Here is a 23,265-nt window from a genome sequence, read left to right on the forward strand (position 1 = left end):
GCAGGGGCGGCAGCGGCGGGGAGCGCTGGCTGCCCGGAGCCCTCCTTTGTGCGCCGGAGCGACGGGGGTTCCGCGGCGGCTCTCCCGGGCCGCTGGAAGGCGCCTCAGCCGAGCCGAACCCCGGGTCCCCGCGGAGCGCCCGCCCTGGCCCCGCGTGTCTGGCGTCTGCACCTGCAGGGACGGCGGGCAGGGGCTCGAGTGAGACCGCACCAAATTTAAGTCTGGAAAGTTTTTCCAGAAAACGCTTAATTTTCCCCATTCACCACGCGGGCGAGGGTTTCCTGTAGGGTTTCCATGTTAATGGAACTGGCAGCAAAACGCGGGCACGCCCAGGTGCCGCCTGTCCTTAGCATGGGCAGGCGCTGTTTGCCCGCTCCAGGAGGTTTTTGCCTGTCAGAACCTTCCTGGCCCCATCCCGCTGTGATGAACTTGCAAACTCGGCGCCAAGATCTAGGGCTGAGGAGCACCTTGCCTGTGCTTTCGGGATCTTTGAAATACAAAAGAATGCATCGGGTGTGCGCTTTCTTCATTTTAAAGTAAGGTGGTTATTTCTGTCACAGACAGCTTGAAAATTTAAACCAATACAGACATATAAATTGTTGCCAGGGTTAAGTCGAATCAGATGTTTCCTTTAGAAAAGAAGCCATCCCCAAGCCCACGGCCAGTGAAGGCAGATGGTCTCTAGTAGCAGAAACAGGAAATTTGCATGGGATGAAGTCGCTCTGGCGTGCTGCAGTATGGCCAGTTTGCTGGACCAGTGCAAAGGCCTTCAAGTGAGAGCCCTGACTCAGTGTCTCTTCCCTGCTAACTGATCTTAAGAGGCAAGTTACAGCTGGGATTGTCTGCCCTGCAAGAACAAGGCACATACCTTTTGAAATTCTGTGTTCCAGTTCATGGTTACAGCGATGCCAAGGCACAGAATTTCAGGAGTCAGTAGCCCCGTCCCTCCATTTCGCTGGAGGAGTGTTAGCACAGAAGTTGGTCTGTGTGCTCAGCCAATTTTACTGGCTGGCTCTTGCAAAGGCTCATGTTTCTCAAATGTAAGTAACTCATGGGTGTCAAGGTGATGGGGTGACACCAGCTTTGGTATCTTTGGTTCCTCTAGGTCACTGGGCCAATATATAAGGCAGCCAATAAGGCTGGACTTCCTCAAGGTTTCTTCCTGAGACAGTGAACACATGTCCCTGAGGTTGCAGCCCTAGCCCCTCTGACTTGAACTTGAAAACAGAAGTTTCTCTGTAATTACCATCACTACACCTTCATTTTAGGATCAGCAAAAGTGCCCAGCTGGCTCAAGGCAACTCTGCTTAGTGACGTACCCTATTCCTGGCAGGAACCAGCACCATGCCACAAGGGTTGAAGAAAACAGAAAGAATCCTGCAGTTGTCAGAAGTAACACCTCCTCTGCTGGCTTCTTGATCTTTGGAAGCCTGATATTGACTTAAGCCCCAGAGCATGAAATTTAACATCTCTTTCACAGAGTACACATCAAACTGGCTATTCCAAAGCAGAAAGGGAAAGGGAAGCCTCACTCTGTTACTTTACAGATAAAAAAGAGTGCCTTGTCCTCCTGTAGCCCCTTCCTTTATTTTAACCGTGGAAAGGACAAAAATTCTGTGGCCCTCTCTTTGTAAGAAGTAAGGTGACATTTGTAGCTTTAATATTTTTGTTGTTTTGTTTTAATGCTCTAAAGTGCTATTGCATTCCCCCCAGCTGGCACAGAATAAAGCAAGGCCTGGGCTACCTACACGCAGGAGAGGAACATCACTGCTGCAGTGGCTGCCTTCAGTGCCCCCAGTCTGAAACCCACTTATGTCGCTCTTCTCAAACTGGGGGGATGCCCCAAGAAACATCCACATGAAGGAATGCAGGGTAGACCTGCTTCAAGTAGGGATTGCCACATGGATGGGAATGCAGCAGCACCAAGAGGCAGGAGGGAGCTAGGAGAGGGGCTGGCAACACAAGGAACATGAAGGGTGTCCTTGACTGCCAGAAGTGAAAAATTGTCCTGGCATGTGTTCACCTCAGCACAACTTCACTTACATAGATTAAATGAGTCCAATCTTGCTGCGTGCCAAAGGTACAGCAGTCTGTCAAGATGACAGTAGCAACTGCCTGGTGGTTTTGCATGTCCAATGCAAGCCCTAGTCTCACCAAAGAGGAGAGCAGCCTCCTGCTGCAGGGTCCTGCTCTGACTTGTGCTGACTGCGCGCTGGACTGCAGGAGCAGCTCAGGAGTGGCTTGGGCCCCCCAGAGGCAGCAGGGAAGAGCTATGGCTGTCAAACTATCTGGAAGCTCCCTTCAGGCTGGAACTCAGTATAGCCTATTTTCAGGTCCTTTATACCTCTTGAATAGCCGAAAAGCATGAATGGCAGTGATGAAAAGAGGTGTCATTATGTTATGCTCATAAGCGTTGTTAATATTCCCAAGAGTGTTCTCTTCTAGCTGCTTGGAAGCATACATCATCAGTTCCATAAGGAAATATGTCATGAACCACTGCTATATGTTGTGATTGGAGAGATAAAATACCAGAAACTCCAAAATGGAAAATGCCAGTTTTTTAATGGAGTAAGCACAGGTACTATGTAGTATTAGAAATACCACTTTTCCTTTGGAATGTCCATGCTCTTAAGTGTGAAGCCAGAAGGCATTGAGCAAATCAAATATGTAAATTAAAATTGGACACGAGAAACTTTCTGTGCTCATATGTAATATCAATGGTAATTGAAAATTATAAATATAGAACTATGCATATGATTGAGTGTATCACCAACATACAGAGGTATTTCCTTTTAATTTTTAGCATGTCAGCATAAAACATGTAGTGTTTCATTGTTTCTGAAATAAACATTTGGTGAGAATTTCAGCTCTCTGAGTTTATAGACACCACTAGGGAATTCTTCATTTCTGACAGTATTATTTTACGTAAATGCTTTTCCTTATCCACAAAAAGGAATTATCCTTCCGTTGAAACCAGCAGACTTCTGCTAGCCAGCTTCAAAGGAAATAGGATTAGGCTCTAATTTGCAAAACAGTATTGGAGGATATATTGCACCAAATCTAAACTATACAGGGAATCACAATAACAACAACAACAAAGCCATTGATTTCAGTAGGCTTACCTTCCTAAATCAATATGAGCTGGAAAGTAGCCTTAAAAGATTGCAGCATGCTAGCAATAAAAATTTATCATAAAATTCAGTGCATTTTTAGGATTAATTTTGCCACAAACTTTCAAAACAGCACAACTTATTTATTATCTGGCATAGAGACACTCAGGATTAAAAAAACCCATTGGCTTAATAGCACCCGGTCAAATATTTAGGTCTCCTCAGAAAGCTGACAGCATCTAAAATGAGGCATGAGTTTCATAGAGCTGATGTTAATTCATTCCATATATTTAGCTAAATAAAGAACCAAAGCAAAACAAAACAGGATTTCAAAGATACTTACTACACATACTTATTTTACAAACTGAGACCAGGTACTCTCTGTGCAACGATTACACCTATTGCAGCTTAACCTGATGCGATGGTATGATTTGTACTCAGACTTTTTGCTCATAAGCATTTCTCAGTGTTTGCCAATGTTCAACAGTGTTGTTACCACCCATACAAAAGTTGGCTTCTGAGGGGGCTGTTGCTGGAACACCTTCTTTGACTGTGCCCTATAGTGTAAGATAGAAGAAAGGGGAGAAATGAGTACTAAAGAGATTCAAAGGTACAACAGACGTGTTCTCAGATACTTACATGCTGCTCTCTTAGATATTAGTCCCCTCCACTCAGCTCTCTAGTCTGTACATGAAGAAAAACATAACCATAGTTCTGAAAATCAATTGAGTTGCTTTGACTGCTCATGCTTGATAATCAAAATAAGTGTAGGTGTATGCATTTGCTGGACCAAGCTAGAGTGCTCAGCATTGTCCAGACTGCAAATCTAAAGATGATACGACCAGAGGATATTCTCTCAATTGAACTTTCTCCTCTGTGTTAAGTACCTGCTGAGAGAGAGCTTTTTGGTCTGATGAAGTGAAAGCATGCTAATGTGTTCCACTCAAGAATAGGGATTATCCTTTAGAAAGCAGCGGCTGGCAGAGACAGCTGGCATCCATCTGGTTGCTGCGACAGGTATCTGCATATTATCTGCCCTGGCAGATCACATCCAGTCTTTGTAATTGTATGCTTTATGAAACTTGCGGGAGTCAAGAAAGTTCAGGATTAAGACTGTAATGCTGATTTTCTCTGTAGTGAGCCACATAAAAAAACTTTACCTTGACAAGTAGTGGTCTTTTGAGATGTGTCTTGCTTGCATCCCACAGATGTTGATTTACTATTAAAACAATACTTCAGTCAAATAATGAACACTGACAGGGCCCAGATTCAGAGGTTATAACTTCCCTCTAAATTCATGTGTCTCCTCTTGTTATTTGATTGCCTCTAGGCCTCTTGAGATGTCCATGCAATAGAAAAAATAGAGACTTAGGTGAAGTTAAGCCCTCTGAATCTGGATCCTGGACCCATTACAGAGCTTTATGGGCAGTGAAGAAACTGAATAATCTCTGTAATGTCTATTTGGAGAGGACTCTGGAATTTAGGCTGGGGTTCTTTGTAAGACTGTAAGACTTTCAATAGGAGAGGAGCTGTATGTTCATAAAATGTCTTTTAAAATTCTGTTTCCAAGCCTCAAGCCTTTGTTTCAGTGACTTCCATTGAGAATTTAGACAATGAATGAGTTACAATTTTTGCCTGTAATACTGGTCATTTCTTTTTCTGCTTGTTATGTTTTATTGGAATATCCATAGCACAGAGGATAGCAGTCACCTGCTGAATTTACATCATGTGCTTCCTTTACATAAGCGTATCTGTGCCTGTATGCTTATGTCACATGATTTTATCCATATAAAATCTGCTTTTCTACAATCAACAATTCCACATGACACCAAAATTCCTGACTGTTATTGCTAAAATGGGGCACTCAACACCACTGAGAAGTGAAGAGAAACAACCCGAACTGCTCAGGAGACAAAACTGAAATGTAGCAGATGAGGCTCAGCGTCTCTTCTGTTGCAGGGTTTCCAGAAGGATTGAGCACACACAATTCCTTCTTCTGTTGCTTTCCTATTTCTCATTCAGTTTAGATGTTCTTTAGATGTAAAACTCTGTGATGGTGTGTTTACTGTGTTATTTATATATTAATTTTATTGAATTAATTAGCAACACAGTCCAAACTACCATCCTCCTCTGTCCCCCTGCACATTAATACTTTCGGGATTAAAGTCCACGTACAAGTTCCATCACCACGAGCAGGGAATTGCATTGGGCCACTCTCAGTGGATTGCTCATTCCACCAACGCAAAGTGCAAGAAAATAAATTTAAAATGTAATTAAGTCACTCAGCAGCACACTCCCCGCCTCTCATCACTTCCCTTCTTTGCCTTCAGTTTCCTCCCTTCCGCTGCTTCTGGTTTTTTGCCCTTATTTTGAGAGACTGACTGACTGCATTGATTTCCACCATCAGCCCATTAGGCCACATGTAGGCAGCCAGATCTCCACCCAGCTCATTTTGCCCACTGCCAGCTGCTGCACCTGGTTTCAGCGTAGCTTATACACACACAGCTTCTCCACAGCATCACCAGGAGTGGTCATCACTGGCCACCATTTCGCACCATTCCCTCCAGCCCCAACTCCCCCAGCACAATGGTGCAGGCAAGCGAGGTATCTTAGTGTTGGGTTTTGGTGGTGAAACCACGAGCCCTTACTGTGTAAACACGGGTGGTGCTCAGTGGTGCCTGTGGGTTGTGGTGGAAAAGGGTGGAGCTGTGCAGCCACGGGTTGGTTTGGGGCTGGGAGGTAGCTGGGGCAGAGGCAGGGGAAGCGAAATGAAGACGAGGTGCTGGGGCCTGCCAGCCTGTGCTGGGGAGCTGCATGCAGCAGGGGCCTTCACTTAGGGATGTTTGTGTGGGAACAGAACGGGGAAGCATGAACTTTTGCCATCGTGACCCCTTCATCCTGGATGACTCACGGATGAGATGGGGCAGATACATCCCTCCAGGACTCTGGGATTTCCTGCCCAGTCCGACTGAATGGAGATATCACAGCCACTGGGTAGATCCTGCAAGGCGTGAAGTATTAGCCTTAGTTGTGGGTTTTGTATGGTGTTCATTGTGCTGACGCCTATGATGAAGAAAACCAAATGTTTTGCACAAGATGTTTGTTTTGATGTTGAGGTCTGTGGATCTGTGTCTAGATTGTATCACTCTTTTCATGAAGCTATTTGATGCTTAACCAGTTTTCTTGCAAATACAAGGGTAAAGCTGCTCCAATAAAGACAAAAATATACGTATCTTTCTTTTCTTATATATATATTTTTAGAGTGAAGATGATTAAGCACAAGATGTTATGCTAAAAGTCATGCTGCATGTGTTACTGGACACCAATGAGTTACTGGATGTTCATACCCTTGGATGCACTCACCTGAACAAGCCTTTCCCCATGACTATCACTGGCAGGCAGGTATCTGGGATGATGACAGCAAATGATGCCCAATTACCAAAAATGGATTCCATGACACTTAGAACAGAACATCTACCATGTTATGGTAGATATACAATTTACCCCATCAGACAGAACAGCATTTGTTATATTAGACTGATAACATGCATCACTTCCTTTGGCAGCATGAGTATACAGTTCAAATCTAGTGGAGAAATGGGGACTGTGCCACCTGGCTCTTGTTAGAAGACAAATCTATAGGGAATTGATGACAACATAGTCCTCTATTCCCTCTTTTCTCACACATGCTGCAGGCTGCCTGGTAACCTCCTTCCCTCCATAGACAAAGGGGAGCAAGGGCTGAACTGTACCTTCTCAAAAGGCAGCCCTTTCCCCTCCTGGAGGTGTTTTGGGGAACAGTGGACAACTCCACACCTTGTCACAGGCCCCACGCTAGGGGCGCAATCTAACATGGAGAAATCATCTCCTCCTCCCCACCTCCCTCTAAATTCCCACTGATATACTGGAACTCAGCGTAGTGTGCATCATGGCTTCATAGCTGTAAGACTGGCTGTATTTTTCCTTCACTGATCATTAGTTTGTCAGAGTCAAAACAATACTAAATTATAAAATAGATTCAGCACAGAGGCTGCCAGCTTCCTTTAGCTTTATTTTGTTTATTTTTCATTTGTCTGCAGCCACTTCCTGGCTTTAGAAAATAGTGTTGTCTGTGACTTGTAAATAAAATTAGGTCAAATAATAAAAACCGTTGATGGCAATATAATAATTTTATGGCAAGTGATTAGAAGGATGTAAACAGAGTATTACAACTTTAGGATGTGTACGGACGATACAGCATGACTTTTGCAGGAAAAAGACTACCCAGAATTCTGGGGCAGCAAGCTGCAAAGAGCAGTTAAGTGGAAAATGGATCTGTTTGCATATAGATGCCTGAGAACCAAATATAATTTTCTATTAGATCTTTTTAAAATCCCATCCTTTATGCCTGTTTGCTAGCAGAGAGGACTCTTTAAATCAATAGCAAATTGGCTAAGTGATAAACTTGATCAAAGCCTCATTATGCATGAAAATTTCATTTTGCTGGCTCTGGCATTATGAGGGGGAAGGTTTTGTGGCTCTCTGTGTTTCCTTTGTGCTTTTCATGCACTATAAAGGAAACTGCAAATTTCTAAAATCCCCACAGTGGGCATAGGGGAGCAGAGAGAGGATGCCAGCCCCTCATCTGTTGTCATCTGGGAGGACAGTGACAGCCCCTCTGACTCCAATGCTGTCCCCAATGCTGGGCCCACAAAAGGGTGAGTGTCAGGCCTGGGGTGGAGGGCTTTAAGGGTGGGAAAGAGGTGCTCTTGCTGCACTGACAGGTCGTTTTCTTTGGAGCTGATGCTAGCTGGTCCACGTGACCACCACCCCTAGGCTTCTCCAGCCTGCAGACAGTCAAAGTTTAACAACCCCAAAAAGACAACACAGGTCTTAAGATGCAGCCCCAATCCCCCAGGGAGAAGCAAGGCAACACATTAATGCCACCACCTTGCCTCTGTTAATGCAAAGTGCACAACACTTGGGGCAATGATGCCTGTAGGAAAGAGCCACCTTCCCCAGCAAGTCCACAGAGGCTTGAGGAGATGCCTCAAGAGATCTCCTCCATGATCTATGGCCAATCAGAATATCTGGCCCAGGGCCTAAAAACACTTTTAAACTTGTGTCTCCTTATCTCTCCTGAAGAACTAGAGTACTCTTTCCTGCCTCCCAAGAATTATACAAAAATAAATCTTCTTGGATCTGCAGAATGCTTTGCTGACACTAATTGTGTTATAAGAAAGAAACAGATTTATTTTTAATGGAACAGGACACTCATTTCTAAAGAGCATGTTTGAAGTGAAAAAAGTATTCAAATTTAATAAGAGGAGCAACATGACCTCTGCATACTTCCCTTTGCTTTAGCAAGGCCAAATCCTTTTAACTTTACCTCAGCTTGTGCTAATCTCCATGAGGGCTCTACACATAGGAGCCTTTGCCAGCACCGAAGCTTATGAAGATGACACTAGTTAGACTGCCTAGGATCAACCACATGCTGCTGCAAAACAGCTGGAAATTACTATTCTTCTCCCTCCATGTTCATGCCCCCTCACCCTGATACTGTCTGAAGTCTTCTGTCTCATCCTTCTGCACTTCTGTTCCCTTCCCTCAGTCCCGAAGCCAGTCATTTGTTGGGACAGATGCAAGGCTTGCTGGGGGCATTTTCTCCCTTAGGACATAGACAGTTTGCTCCATCAGGGTTTTCATCACCTTTCTGCCCTGGCTAGATATAAAGGACAGTTTTCACCTTTCATTCCTGTGTGCCAGCTGGCATCTACAGAGTATGCCTGGGTATTTCAAGGAGGTGAAGGGGTGTCAGTGCCTGGATCTTGCTGGTTTTGCACCGAGTGACACACATCATCTGCTCTGACACATCCTCTACTCTGTGTCACTGCAGTGTGAATTCTTGAACCTGCAATCTGCTTGATTTCTGCCAGTAGTAATGCCAGAGAAAAAGAAAAATTACAGCTGGATCATCAAGAAAAGCAACCGTGGAGTGGGGCATTTTCAGATTGGTGAATTGTACCAGGACACCCCATCTCCTCCAGTTTTCAGCTCCATGGGAAATAGGTAGATCAAATATCCAACAGAGGGAAATTAATTGGCTGAGGTTGTAACTTTACACACACATTTGGTGGAGGAATACAATAGCTAGATTTCTAAGATTTCACCCCGACCATTGCAATGATGATACTCAAAAGAGAAAAGAGAAAGGAAGAAAGGTGCTGCTTGCCACAGCTTTATCTAAAACGATCTCTGGTTACTGCTGAGGAAAAAGAAACCTGCTTTGCTTTAGGAAGCGAAGCAGACCCTTTCTGTAGCACCACCAAGTGGTTGAGCATCTCTGGAAAAACCTGTCAGCAAAACAAACAGCAGTGCCTCACAGCAACATTTTCTAACTACTTTACAGTCTTTTAAGTGGTAAATATGATTTTTGGCCTGTAAAATGGATGTAAATTTGGATTATAATGTCAGTGAAGCTGGCCAGAGTGTGGGTGAAGACAGTATTAGATGTGTTGCACTCAAAGCTGTCAGGAGAAGACTGACAAAACCTTAATACTTATCTGGGTTTGGTGTGGGTCAGCAGATCTCTTGATCTGTGAACCAGGACATGGATGTATTTGGAGTGCTATAGGCACAGAGTGAGAGACAAATTTTTTCACTGGTAAGTGGTATCAAGAATCAGTGGTAGGCGAGATCTTGAAATGCTTTTTTTTAGCAGAATTTACTTTTCTTCTCCTGGAAAAAAAAAAGTGTTAATTTATAAATCAGATTTCAAGTGATTCATGCAAGGGTGATAGAAATTAAGACAGGGGCTGGTTCCTGGCACCATTAAAGGCTGCTGGTGTAAAATTGTCATGTGCCAGTGATATATGACCAGTGAAACTCTTTCGTATGACATGTTACAAGCTGTTGCCATTCTATTTTCAGGGTTGCTATTCAAGGAGTGTTCCTTTACCTTGAGTCTTGTTACAATGGAGAGGAGCCTCTAACATCTTAGTTGTTCAAGCTCACCCCCACTACAAAGAGACTTCCAGGGAAAGGGATTGCCTGGGATGGCCTTTGTAAAGCCTGGGTCCCAACATGGTCCTCAGGAGCACAGAAGCATCCAGCTTAGGAGCCCAAGCCACTGGCATTGTCCTGTTCACAGCTTATTTGAACCCACAAATCTGACTCATGGAAAGAGTAAAGTACTGCTCCTGGAACAGATCATCAGGATACATCTGTGTAAAACGGATTTAAGGAGGTTTCAATGCAGGAGCAAAACCCTTGCATCTGTGGTAATTAGCCCTTAGAAAGGCATGTGGTGTAATATGCCTCTCAGTTATCATGTCCTCCTTTAATTGCTGCATTCATCAGTTGTAGGTATCATTAGGTCTCAGCCAATGACCCCTACTTGTTTTCTGGCCAAGAAGCTGGACACTGAAGCTTGTGTTCATCACTGACCTTTTGCATTAGCTCTCTTCTTCCTCCAGGAACAGCAGGGACCAAAGGCATCTCTACCCTTCACGGGAGCTGCTCAAGTGAAAAGAGCCCCAGGAGTAATAAAAGGCCACCTTCTTCTGTACCAGCTAATGCTTCTGTAATTAAAAAAGCAGGTGTTCAGTGGCCATTCTGTTTGCCTGCCTGCAAACTTGCAACACAGCTAGAGATGCCCAAGGTGCTGCTGTTTGGAAAAGCAGCAGAAGGACTCAGCATTCCTAATGACAGAGATATGTTTTCAAAAATACATTTCTTAGCATGACAGGCAAAGATGAAAGGGACCTGACGTGAAGTCTGAGGTGAAGATTTGCAGATTCCTGTTTCAAGAAGAGCAGCTGCCAGTTTTGTTTGTTGTTGGACTCATCCTCCAGTATGATACTGCAGACGTATAATGGGAGTATTTTTATTTGAAAAGAAGAAAAGCACCAACAGACCAGGACCCATCTTAAACAAGCTTCTGAGAGCTCAGTGTGATTTTCAGAGGAGGTGATTATGCATGGCTGCCACGGCATTGGATCAGAGCATGGCTATTCAGCACTCCTGACGGGAAGGCTAGATTGATCCTATGGGAGAGTGGATAAATTGAGTCAAAACACATGGCAGAGTCTAATTTCCAAGGGATTATTATAATCAGTAGTAACTCTATGCATTTGTGCATGTGTGTCCATGATATAACAAACAGCAGCATATATATATATATATATATATATGAATATATATAAACAATAATATCTACATACATGTATGTATGTACACATGAAAGCTCATATTGCTCATATGGCTTTAACAGCTGTAGTAGGGATCTTGTCAACATTAGCTACCAATATTAAAAGTCCTTTTATGTTTATGTCAACAAGGCGTTGAAATACTGTTCATCTGTAGCTTTAAAAATATAATCATAGCACTTCATTCAAGCTGAAGTCAAGCTGACTGTTTTAGTACAAAGCTGGGCACCTCATTGTAGCTCTGGCCATCTGCATGCATGCTATACTTAAAATGGAAAAAGGCCTCTGGGGAAAATGAACCAAATTCACCGTGTGTACAAGCAGCCATGGCTCCTTTGAGGTCTGTGGAATCTATTTGTTTACACCAGTAATGGACTTAATCCAGAGACCATTGTTCTTTATGAGACCTCACTTTTCTTTGTGTTTATGCCAGTGTAATTCCACTTTGGTAGGAATAATACTAATTCATATAAGTGGTGAAAAATTTTATTTTTGCTTTTCAGCATAGATACCAGATGACAACTTTCATAGCCTGTTTCCTTTCCTACTTTACTGTAGTTTTTCTGCAGGTGCTGTTCCTCTGATTTTTTACATTTACTTCAGATTTCCATTGTCTCAAAGAGAAGGCAACCAGGCATTCAGTGCCCATATCCACTACCTACTCCTTAGAGTGGATGTTTTTCCCCAGTTTTTCCTGATGCCAAGGATTGCCATGTTGCCTTCACCAGCATTTCCCTCCTGCCACCATCACAGCTACCACCATTCCAGCCAGGAAGGGCTGTGCTCTCCAGAAGTTCATTAATGCTACTTGTTAATTGCCCAAAGACTGGAGACAGAGGGGTTCTGTTTCATGTGTATGAGGCATCCCTTATCTTCCTTGTGGGTTGGCTGGGTAACCTGATTTTCCCTGGAGAAATAGCTTGCAGTTAATAACTAAGGTGATATCAATAAAACCAGGTCGAAAATAATAGTGTGGAGGTAGCAGGCAGCATTGTAGAGCATCAGAGCCAAACAAAATGGCTTAATATTTAGCAGCCAGGAGTGTAGACCACAACAAGGATAATCTCAACTCTCCCTATGATGCAATTATCAAAAGCACAAATCTATCTCTGCTCTTTTACTGTCAGACTTTGTGTCTCTGGACTTAACTTTGCACCCAGTGCCACCAAAACAATTACCTTTTTCCCTAAGTTTTGCACTCCCAAAGGTCAGTGGCAAAATAGGTGAACAGATTTGGACTGCTGATTTCATACAGGCTACTTAAAAGAGACCAAGCACACCGAGGGTGTGGTAGGAGAGGTTAAAGTACAAGCTGCCTTTCCTGAAAGCCTGTCCTCTCACCAACTGATGTAATTTCCCCTGATAGCTCGAGCATTAGCCCTCTCTTCAGTTTAAAAATGAGTCCCCGAGGAGCCTAAATTAAAGATGCCCATACAAAAGTGCAGGGCCTGACCTCTCACAGCTGCACCGGGCTAATAGTGATTCATTGTGCTGCTCCGTGTTACAGTCCAAGGGCAGAACAAGGGGGCAGGGGAGGGCTACGGAGGCATTTCAGGCTCCTGGTTAGCTCATTCATAGACATCTGGTGTCCCGCCTCCTCCTCACGCTTCGGTGCATCCCACCCCTATTGTAAAGAAAATCCACTGCTTTAGAGATCTGAGCTGCTTGGGCTGGACAAAGACCAAAATTAAATCCGCAGCTGCCCAGGAAGAGGCTTTCTCTGTCAGGGGTTATTATCGAGGATATCTGATGAGAGAGCGGAGCGGGGAACTCCCCTCACCTCTGTCAGTTCCAGTTACAGGTTTGGATGGATGCGTGCGCACATATTTGTCTTCCTTCACATAAATAACACGGGCCACTCTGCAGCTGATGTGGACTGTTGTGCCTCCACTGACCCAGTTTAGCTCCAGAGCTTTATGAGAGGTATGTGACCCACTGCACTCACCACGTTTGGCTGGACTCTGTTAGCAGCCTGCAGGAAACACTCAGTGTCACAGGGCAGTGAGGCCAAAATACCCTCATGGCAGCTCCTTCACCCTCAATGAAGTTGCATCAAGGGTAAATTTGAATTGACAAAGGCCAGGTCCTATTCTCACTTACCCTAGAGAGAACCTGGAATTGCACCACTAGTTCCCAAGGAGTTATTTTGGATCTACAGGGGCACAAGCATGAGCAGAATCTGGCACTAAGTTTAAAGGAGCAAAACAAAGAGAGGTTTATGCAAAAAGGAACAGCAGCAGGTGGCACATATAGGTTATATAGCCCCGGGTTTTGAAAGGAAAAGAAACATAAAGTTAATAGAAAACCTTTGTGGCTACTAAATATGTTTTATTCTTGAATCCCCTGTAGAACTGATCAGTCCCACAACTTACAAAAATAGATGCAACAGGTGTTAGTTTGAAGTCTTTTGTGCTTCATATTAAGGGCACTCATGAAAAGTTTATTGTCACTGAAACCTGGAGAAGAAAGCAGGATTACTGTGGAAAAAAATCTGCGCTGCTACACTAGAGCACATCTGAAGCCATGCGACCACGGGAATTTTAATCTACATCCCAAAAGCTTTGCATATCTCATCACCATTCCTGCTATCTCTGTCTAAATAGCCTCATGCTGACAACCTGACCTATTTAGTTGGTGGCTGCTCCTTCTGTTCTCTACATCTCATTTCTTCCAAGGCAATGCCTTGGAAGAAGATGAGAGTTGTTATCTGATTTTCTCTTGATTTCATTCTTTAATCTGATGTGTTTCCCGTGTTTTCTTGGGCACATCAACCAAATTGCAGCTCTTTAAGACGGTCAAAAACAAGTTGCTGCCTTGGGACTGACTAGCCTGGCTGCAGCATGGGGGTGTGAACATTACGCAAAGAGCAAGATAGGGAGCTGAGAGTGGGATTTCACAGCTGCTGTGGGGAACTGGATGACTGAATCCCATTAGGGTTGCAGCAAGGTTTGGCAACCTTGATCTTCCTGGCCTCCTTTGAAGAAGGCTCAGCACAAAGCTGAAGTTTAAATTTTGCATGAAGCAAGAGGCACTGCTACTCCCACAGGAGTGAGTACTGTTCATTGCTATTGCGGTAGCTGAGCTGGAGGCTGTGGAAGGATCCCCAGGCACAACTCCCATTGCCTTACATAAGGATATGAGGGACTATAAGGAAAAATAAGGAGAATTTCAAGCATTGTCAGAAGATATTATCAGTGTTGAATCTGTCCAAATCTGTCCAGGCAAATCAGCTAGAAAGGTAACTGCAATATATACCTGTACTTTGGAAGACTTGTACATGTTTATATTATATTTAAGAAATACTATAAATTATAAATTATACCATATTTATAAAAGTGATCAGTGTTCTTCAGAGATCCACAGGCACTTTAGCAAATGCTGTGTGAATTACTCCTGTGATCTCTTCAGTCACCACAGAAAGCTTGGTCAGCAGAAGCTGGCTTCCCTATGCATCGCTAGGGCAGCAAATGGGAAATTCTGCCCCAGTTTGAAAATACAATGGGATTTGGGACAGCAGTAGGCAGTTAATCAACATGTTTAGCCCAAAGATGGGCACTTCCAGACCTGTTCTACACAACATCTTCAGTAATAAAAGTTCTTGACCAATTATGGAATTGTTTTACCTTTAAAGTACATTTACTTTGCCAGACCGATGAGAAAGGGCTCTGATGTCTCAACAGACCAAGCTGCAGAATTAGGGGCTTCAGCGTTACATCTTGTCCTAAGGGTGCCACAGTGTTCCTTTGCCATCTGCTGCTGGAGCAGTGCAGGAGGGTGAACAGGCAGCGATGAAGCTCTGCACCCTGCTGAACCCAAGTGCCCTGGGAAGGTCTCCCACAGAGCTGCTTACTCACATTTAGACACAGAACATTGTTAGAGCATTGCAACAACGTGCTGGTTTTTTGTCATTTGCAAGCATGCAAGAGTTTTTTTTGATAAGTAAAAAACCTACTTTAAAATGGCTTAATGTTGACTTTGAAAAGAGAAAATTGAGTTGAACTGCCTTGAAATAGAGTGTTTGTTTTTAACAAATCCTCCAATTGAAAGGAGCAGAAGAAAGCAGGGCAAGAACAGACAGACCCCACAGATCCCTACTGAGGGTTAATATAAGGCAGAGCAATATTAAGATTCTCCACAAGAGACTCATATTAAAGAAAACAGTTGTTTTAAATAAACTTACTAGTAGAACCTGCATTAGAGAACTGCCAAAACACCCAACTTTTTTTCTCAATAACTGCAAAGAAGACTGAAAAATACAGACAGACAGAGGTTTCATTGTCAGAAATGTGCAAATAAGATAAAAATGTTGTTGCTGTTTTTGAAAGCAGCCTAATTGGTGGTCCTGAGCCTTTCACTGCACTTAAGATCTTTCCCCAGAGGGAATTTTCTTTAACTGCAAGGACTCACTCTGCCACACTGCACTGGAAACAATATGAGAAAAGGATTTCTTCCAGTGGTAAAAGCATTTCAGCGAGCACACTGATGAGGAATGTCTGGGATTTAAATACAGGGAAACCCAGAGCTGACAGCCTGGAACAGAGGGAGATGTAACAAGGCAACTAAAAAAAAAAAATAAATTACAAGTTAATTACAAACATGTGTAAAGCATAAGGCAAGAAAAAGAAAACAGGGAAAGAATGGCAAGGATCCCGTGGCAAAGTGACCGGTGGTGAGCTGTCATGCCCAAAGCCACAGGATGAGGCCCACAGCATTTATTGCTCACTGGAAGTAATTTTTCAAGTCAAGGAGCAATACTTCTTTAAGAAGGGTAACTGAAGGGTAACTGAAGCCCTCTTAAAACAAAAGTATCATTGAAGAGAGACTAATAAATCACCCAGTGACTAGATTTTTTCATTTGTAGTGAAAAACTCCTCTCTCAAACTATGTCGTTGTGTCAAGCCTGTCCCTGTGGTATTAACAAAGCACTTCAGGATGTGTTTATCTCTATTAAGTACAAACTTCAGGGACCTAAGCACTTCAAACTAGGTGTCAGCACTTTGGCTAGGAGTTTTGACTTACTGCTGGGAGCGTTAGCTGCTAGCCTGATCTTCCAGCCCCCCTTTGTCCGTATAAACCCATAGTAAACCCCTGCTTCTGCTTTCTGGATGCAGACTGGAAGAGAGGGAAGGAAAGAAGCTCCTCTGGGTTCCTCTGCCCAAATGTATAGTTAACCACACTCCCAAGCATAGGCTTTTGCCCAAACACTTCACGTATAGAGGAAGTTTGGGCTCATACTCAAGATACAGTAGAGCTGCACCCTCCAAAACTCTCTTCCTTTTTGCAGGCAGCAATAATGAATTTGGCAGGATTCATGTGGTGATGTACATTTGCTTGTTGCATTCTTGATTCCTTTTTGCAGGAATCAAGTGCAGATCTCTAGAGTCAGCCACCATCTCAAGACAAATTTACCTCTAGATTTTGTCCAGCAAACGTTGAAATCAGGGCTGCCACTACGTAATTCAGGCAAAAATGACAAACGCTGAACTTCACTTGCTATAGTACATCTTTTCTCAGTTCTCTTTTGCCAACACAAGAAAGCACACCTAGCTAGTCTTGAACGTGGATTGTGCAGTGAAGACTGTAAGCACTTAGATTTATTTCAATGCTCTTCAGGAGGAGGATAACTTTTTGTTATGGTGACATGAGAGAAATTGAAAGAAACAGTAAACAGCACTCCAAAGCCTCTTCTTAATAGATGTGTTTCTTTTTATAGTTCAAATACTTTCACAAAGAGGGATTTAGCTCTGTGCAACCATTTGAAACAGAAGCTCTGTTACTGAATTAATTTTATAGGTAAAGTAGTAAATTATAACAGTTCTAATGACTGTGAAATAGTAAACCTAAGGAAACTGAAGAGCTCTGTGAAGGCAAGAGAAAGCAAATCAGGATCTGAACAAAGGACAAAGTAGTATGACTTAGATTAAGCCTTTACTCTAACTGTTTGAGGTTTGGGGCAGACCTTCACATGTACAAGCGCTGCATCACTGAGCCACAATAAGTAGGGAGTCAGCATGAGTTCTGCAAGGGGCAGGTCCCTAAGATGTCATATGAGACACACAGTTCTCTGCCAAAAGTATTTGCAGAGCACCCACTACAACAGCAAGATTACATGTGAGTAGTGATCCCCCAGACCAGATGAACAAATAATGAAACCTGTATGCAACCCCTCACCCTACCCTTGGTCATTCCTGTAAACTTTGGTGAAAGTACATCACTTCTAGAGAATACAAACATGTGATTTCTGTCTTGCATTATGGAGCTGCCAGCACTTCTGGAGAACTTAGCTGCAATGCTTGAAGTCCTTGATCTTATTCCTTGACCTGAACCAAAAATTATTTTTAAGGGTTGTATTTAACAAATAATACCACTATCTATTGCCAACTGCATTTTAAGTATTCCCTGTCCATACTGAAAGAATGGAGAGAAGAAATAGAAGATTCTTTGCCTTGGGAAGATTCGTAAACCAGTAAAGCTCCCAAAGCACTGGAAAATGTATCATGGGGCTGGAGGCTGGAAAGCAGTATGAATCTATTCTAGTTGGTACTTGCAAATTTTGTTTTGTAACTGAATTCTTTACCTTCCCCTATCCCTGTCCCACACACAGCCACTCCAATGACTAAGGAAATCAAGAGAGAAAGATCAATGTCCATGGACCTTGGATCTTATTGCATGAAAGATGCGATTCCACAGAAGGCAGGGAGGGGAGGATGTAGAAACACCTAAAGTTAACATAAAAATGTTAACAGGTGCTGTGGTTGCCACCAGCCACCTTGGACTGGTGGATCTCTCTGCTGTGCCTTACTGCTTTTGCACACCTTGTCTTTCTCCCTCTTCTTTCTTGATCAGTACCTTTGGGCAGGGCAATTCATGTCTTTGAGCAGGGAGATTACAGTGGACAGAGGGAGCAGTGACACAAAGGACAACTGTAGCCTGCAGCCTCACTTCCTACAGCTCCACAGCTGAATTTTTCCCTGTGTTGTTACCAGATAACTCAAGTGTGCATGTGTGATAACACACTCTAAATGGTGTACATTTTCTCATGACCTGACTTAATCAAAAGAGCTTCCCTCTGAACCCAAAGGAAGCCATGAGAAGTCATCCCACAGTTTCTACAGCTGCTGCAGCTTTAAAACCCCAGTGACTTAGGGAGGAGGTACAGGGCTGTTTCCAGTAGTGTCCCCAACCTGCAGTCACTGGGAGGCTGTGACATTCTTCTGGAATGCTGTAATGCAGTTTGATCACTGAACACATTCAACTACAGAGGTACTTTTCATGGCTCTAAGAGGTTATTATCACCTCAATTAATTATCTGTAAGGATTCAGACTCTGGCAAACCTTAATTATCCTTCCATCAATCTCATGCTCACAAAAGCTTAGTAGGGCTATTTTTAGCAGTACAAATATCTCCTTCCTGAATGGAAAAGCTGCTCTTTTACTTGCATATCTTATTTTTAAATGTTAAACACATTAGACAGAACCAAGAGGTTTTTTTTCCTCTCTTAGAAACCATCCTAAGAATGTGTCATCCTTAATGGATGTGCTAAAAACAATACCATCTTCAGACCTGAATGTATGATGTTAGAAATCTGGTATGGGGACGAGGCAAAAATTATCAGAATGGGGTGCTTGAAGTCCACGTTTAATCCTACAAAATATGTGACTGGGAGAGTGGTTTGGTGCCCAGAGCATTCCAGTGGACAGATGCCTAAATAAGTCTTCTCATCCAGCGCCTGTTAGGATAGGGTTTGAACCTCTGGGCACTGGCATTATATGCTTGATGTAGGAATAACAACAGCTTCATTCATTCAGAGCACTACGTTCATCGTCCCTTTTGTTTCTAGCTCTGAGGGTCGTGATGGGATCTCTCAAGGCATCAGCTGAACATGTACCAGTGTAGCTACTCTGCCTGAAACTCCAGGCAGCTGGAAACAACATTATCAACTGTCCCTCAGTGAGGTGTTTACTCTGGAGCTTAATGATGAGCATTGGACTGTCTCAGTTTGAACAGAAATAGCCAGTAAACATGCCCTGAGGCCCAGCCTGCTTCCCCGACACCATAAACCACATTTGTTTAAACCATAAACCATATAAGCCAATACTGTCGTCTCTGATAATGTTCTTATGCTGCTGTGTCCAGTCCCTGAGAAGGGAACTTGAGAAATGAAAGGCTTGCTCAGTACGGGAAGATCTGTTAGCTAGTAGGTATTCTGGTAAGCAATTCTGATGCACTCATAGGAAAGGAGAGGATTTTTTGAGCTTGAGGTACTGGAAATCATTGCTGGGTGTGTTACACATTTTTCTCTGTGCCTTTGGGTGAATTGCTTTGGCCTTAATTTTGTATCAGGAAAGAAAAGAGGAGTGTAGCTACTGACTTCAGTGGGATGTGGATCAGGACCCTTGTCGCTCCGTAATTTTTAAGTTTCCCATCTGTGTGAAAATTTTCTTTTAAAACCTCACTGTTTCAATTTACAGACTTTGAGCACTCCACAGAGGTTGTCCAAGAGAAGCTTCCCAGGCTGCACAGATTGGAAGTATCCTGCTGCCCTTCCCAGGTCTCTGGCTCACAAGCACACCATCTTGCAGGTTTGATCTCACTCCCTTGCAAGAGCATTTTGAGTTTCCAGGGCAGGGAAGTACTCATCCCTAAGGTTTTTTGGCCTAACTGACACCAAAGTGTGAACTATGCAAACACACTCTGGGAACTGCAATGTTTTGGTTTTATGCCACTAACAAGGATGTCCATTATCTACGTTTCGATCACGGCTCTTGCAGTGCTCTCTCTAAACAAGTGGCTCTGCAGTGGCTCTCATCTCATCTGGTTTTGCTTGTGATTTCAAATTATTACTGTAAATCAGTTATAATGTAAGCATAATATTCTGCATCTCCATGCTATGTATATCCTGATGTGAAGTTTGGTGACAAGGGAGAAAAGAGGGGAAAAGAAAACATTATCAACACTTTGTTTGAAAGTCAGAGCAATAAAAAAAACCCTGAAAGTTTCAAGGCAACCCTGATTCTTTCTCCACTTGTTATGTTTTCCATCCTTACTCATAACTCTAGGATTCCTTCCCAACTCCAACCTAAGCAATATTGACAGGAAGGGATTATCCGCTGGAATTTGACATATTTATATCTAGAGAGTGCCAAAGGAAAGTCTTTCTGAGTGGAACAAAGCCAGCCTTATTTGAACCAGCTTCTTCCTCTAGAATTGTAGATGGACATCAGGGTGAGGCCCAGGAATTAATTGTGTGATAAGTATTTCCTCAAAACTATTTTTTTCTAAATAGTATACGCAGTAAAATGAGAAATTGCCTCTTTGGCTTTTATTCCTCTCACAGTGAAACTGGAATCACTTGAGAAAAGATTTGTCCCCTTGATGCTAAGCACAGCATCGAGATAGCATCATGTTGGAAAATATTTTGAGATGTATTATTTGCATATCCATGGCAGCCAAGGGAACACCTGCTCCATAAGCTCCAATATAAAAAAAAAAAAAAGCAGAGTTCAGGGGTCTCTTTGTCTGAGGTCTAGCAAGCTACAACTGTGATGCTGTATTAACTCTGAATAGCTCCGGGCTTTAGTATTTGCATTATAAATGCAGGAATTATCGAGCTCTGCTCACATAAAGAGATTTGCAAGTTCTTTCACTTTCTGAGTGCATGAGCAAGCACTGACTCCAGAGAAGTTACATTATATTCCAATAAATTGTATACTAGACACTCTGGAGAGGGTTTGATATGTGAGCAAGCAGAAAATACACTTCTTGCTTTGGTGTCCAAGGCAGAATTGCCCTTTGAGCATCCCCGGTCAGTGTTAGACCAAGTGGGTTCTTGGGCAAAGGAATCACTTTGTTTGCTGTTTGACCATCTCATGCCTGGATTTACAAATAATTGTGCACAAAGTCTTGAGCGTAAATATTCTGACTCTGATCTCTGGCATTGGTGCATTTCTGCTCATGGCTGGCAGATGGTGACACTGATTGAAATGCACACAGAAAGGCCAGCAGCAATGTGCAAGCACTCAGAGGACCAACAGGGATTATTCTTATCTCACAGTGCAAAGTATCACATACAGATGATATTAAACCCAAAACAGCTGCACCTTCCCCTTACCTAAACATTTATAAACCAAGCAGGTGATGACACAATAGAGTAATAAAGCAGGAGAGCATTAAACACGGCACATGGGCGGGTGCCGCGGAGGGACCTGGGGAGGGAAGTGGAGGGGGAGCTGGCACCTGTGCTTTGCCAGCCGAAGGCGCCAGGCCGGGCATCTTCCCGGCCCCTGCCCAGAGAAGGAATTCCAGAGGCTCGGACGGGCGGGAGCACAGCCCGCCCGCCGCCACCGGGGGGCGCCCGCCGCCCTCCCCCGAGCGGGGCCGCGCCCTCCGCCCTGTGCACGGCCGGACGTGGTTCGCCCTTCACTTCATCCCCCCTTTCCCTTCAATCCTCCCTCCGCTTTTCCAAGGTCTAAACTGGCCCAGTTGTTCAGTCTCTTCTCTTGGAATATCTTACCTTCGATCATCTTCATTCTTCTCTTGGAGGGTCTCTCCAGCCCAGCCGCTCCTTTCCTGCAGCGCTTCAAACTGGACGGAGACTGCCCTTGGCAGATGTTTTTGGGCTGCTGTGGTGTTTGTACATCTCAGACAGACTTTTCTCCCATGGTCATTAAACTTCTCAGCACCTTTGTTTACAGTACCAGCTATGTCAAATAAGATGGTAAAAAGACTAAATCACTAATCCATGTTTTAATGAAACCTCTAACACACACATTTAGGCCACCAGACCACCCATCTTGGTTATTTCACTTGAAGCAGTGGTTGAAACCCCGCTGGGAGAAGTCCAGGCAGCAGCACAAGATTTATCTCCACCACATTTGCAAACACAGATATTTGGACAAGCCCTTTCAAGAGTGATCAAGTCCACAGTGCCTCTGCAATGGTTTCTCCCTTCAGGAGAGATGAAAATGAAGGCAGACGTTAATGAACCGGCTCGATCAATACCTCATCAATCAGGTGGACAGTTTCAGTTGAAATTTGTTACCGAAACAGCACATTACTGATGAACTAATAATATAAAGGAACATTAGCAATGCAATGTCTTGCTTGAGACCTTCTCTACTGCTTTATTACAAAGTGTAAGAACAACAGGAAAGAGCAGCACTGGGACTGCATGCGCTCTGTGAGCATTTAGGAGGGAATTAGAAAATGTTTGTATTGGATGAAAATGTCAAGCCAGATCTAAAAGCTGAACTTCCAGCCTGCCAAGGGATCCTTGTCTCTGTGCCTGCCTCCAGACATGTCATTATTTATGGAGAATTATTATCCTTAGTGAGATAAGTCATTTCAATAGCTTGCCATAAAAATTAAGTTACTGGAAGTGTAAATATTAATTTTTTAATCTTTGAGATCAAATACAGCTCAGCCGCACTGCTGGCTTTACAGCCTAAGTTCCATTGTCATGCAGCTACTACCCTTTAAAGTCACTTTGTGCCCTTTGCCAGCTTGTTGTCAACATACTGTATCAAACACCTTTAGATGCAAGGGCGTGGGTGCTCACCTGCCTTGTTGAGCATATGTATTTTAATAACAATTAGCTATTTCTGTGACTTCAGCCTCAAGAATTGCCAGGATATGATGATGCCCATACTCCTGAAAACACCCTTTCCCAAACTTTTGAAAGGCAGACATACATCATGAACCTGGTATCAGTTTATGGTCCTTACAATCCAGCATTCAAAGCTAAGCAAAAGGAGCAGCTTTGGAAAGATTGCACAGGTTCTTGCTGTACACTGTTTCTGTTCTACATGCTTTGGGCATGGAGAAAGTCTTACCAAGGCCTTGCTGGTGGTGTCTGACATGGCACTCATTCATTGCCTAGATCATGTATTTCACACCTCACAACCACCATCTTGGGCTTCCAAGCCCAGTAGTCAACATTGCCACGTTGATCTGACTCAAGCCCCATTTT

General features: G+C 43.5%; 1 protein-coding gene across 1 annotated transcript in view; it reads right to left on the bottom strand.

Annotated features, from left to right (window-relative positions):
* Positions 1-23,168, bottom strand: part of NUAK1 (NUAK family kinase 1) — a 71,835-nt gene extending 48,667 nt beyond the window's left edge. Inside the window, exons 1-2 of the mRNA XM_027668819.1 lie at positions 23,129-23,168; positions 21,811-21,997 (exon numbers count right to left, since the gene is read on the bottom strand). Coding sequence (XP_027524620.1) covers positions 21,811-21,997; positions 23,129-23,168 — 227 coding nt within the window. The remainder of the gene's footprint in view (positions 1-21,810; positions 21,998-23,128) is intronic.
* Between the last annotated feature and the right edge of the window lie 97 nt (positions 23,169-23,265).

This window comes from Corapipo altera, unplaced genomic scaffold, assembly GCF_003945725.1.
Source record: "Corapipo altera isolate COAL_440 unplaced genomic scaffold, ASM394572v1 1, whole genome shotgun sequence".
NCBI classification, from domain to species: Eukaryota; Metazoa; Chordata; class Aves; order Passeriformes; family Pipridae; genus Corapipo; species Corapipo altera.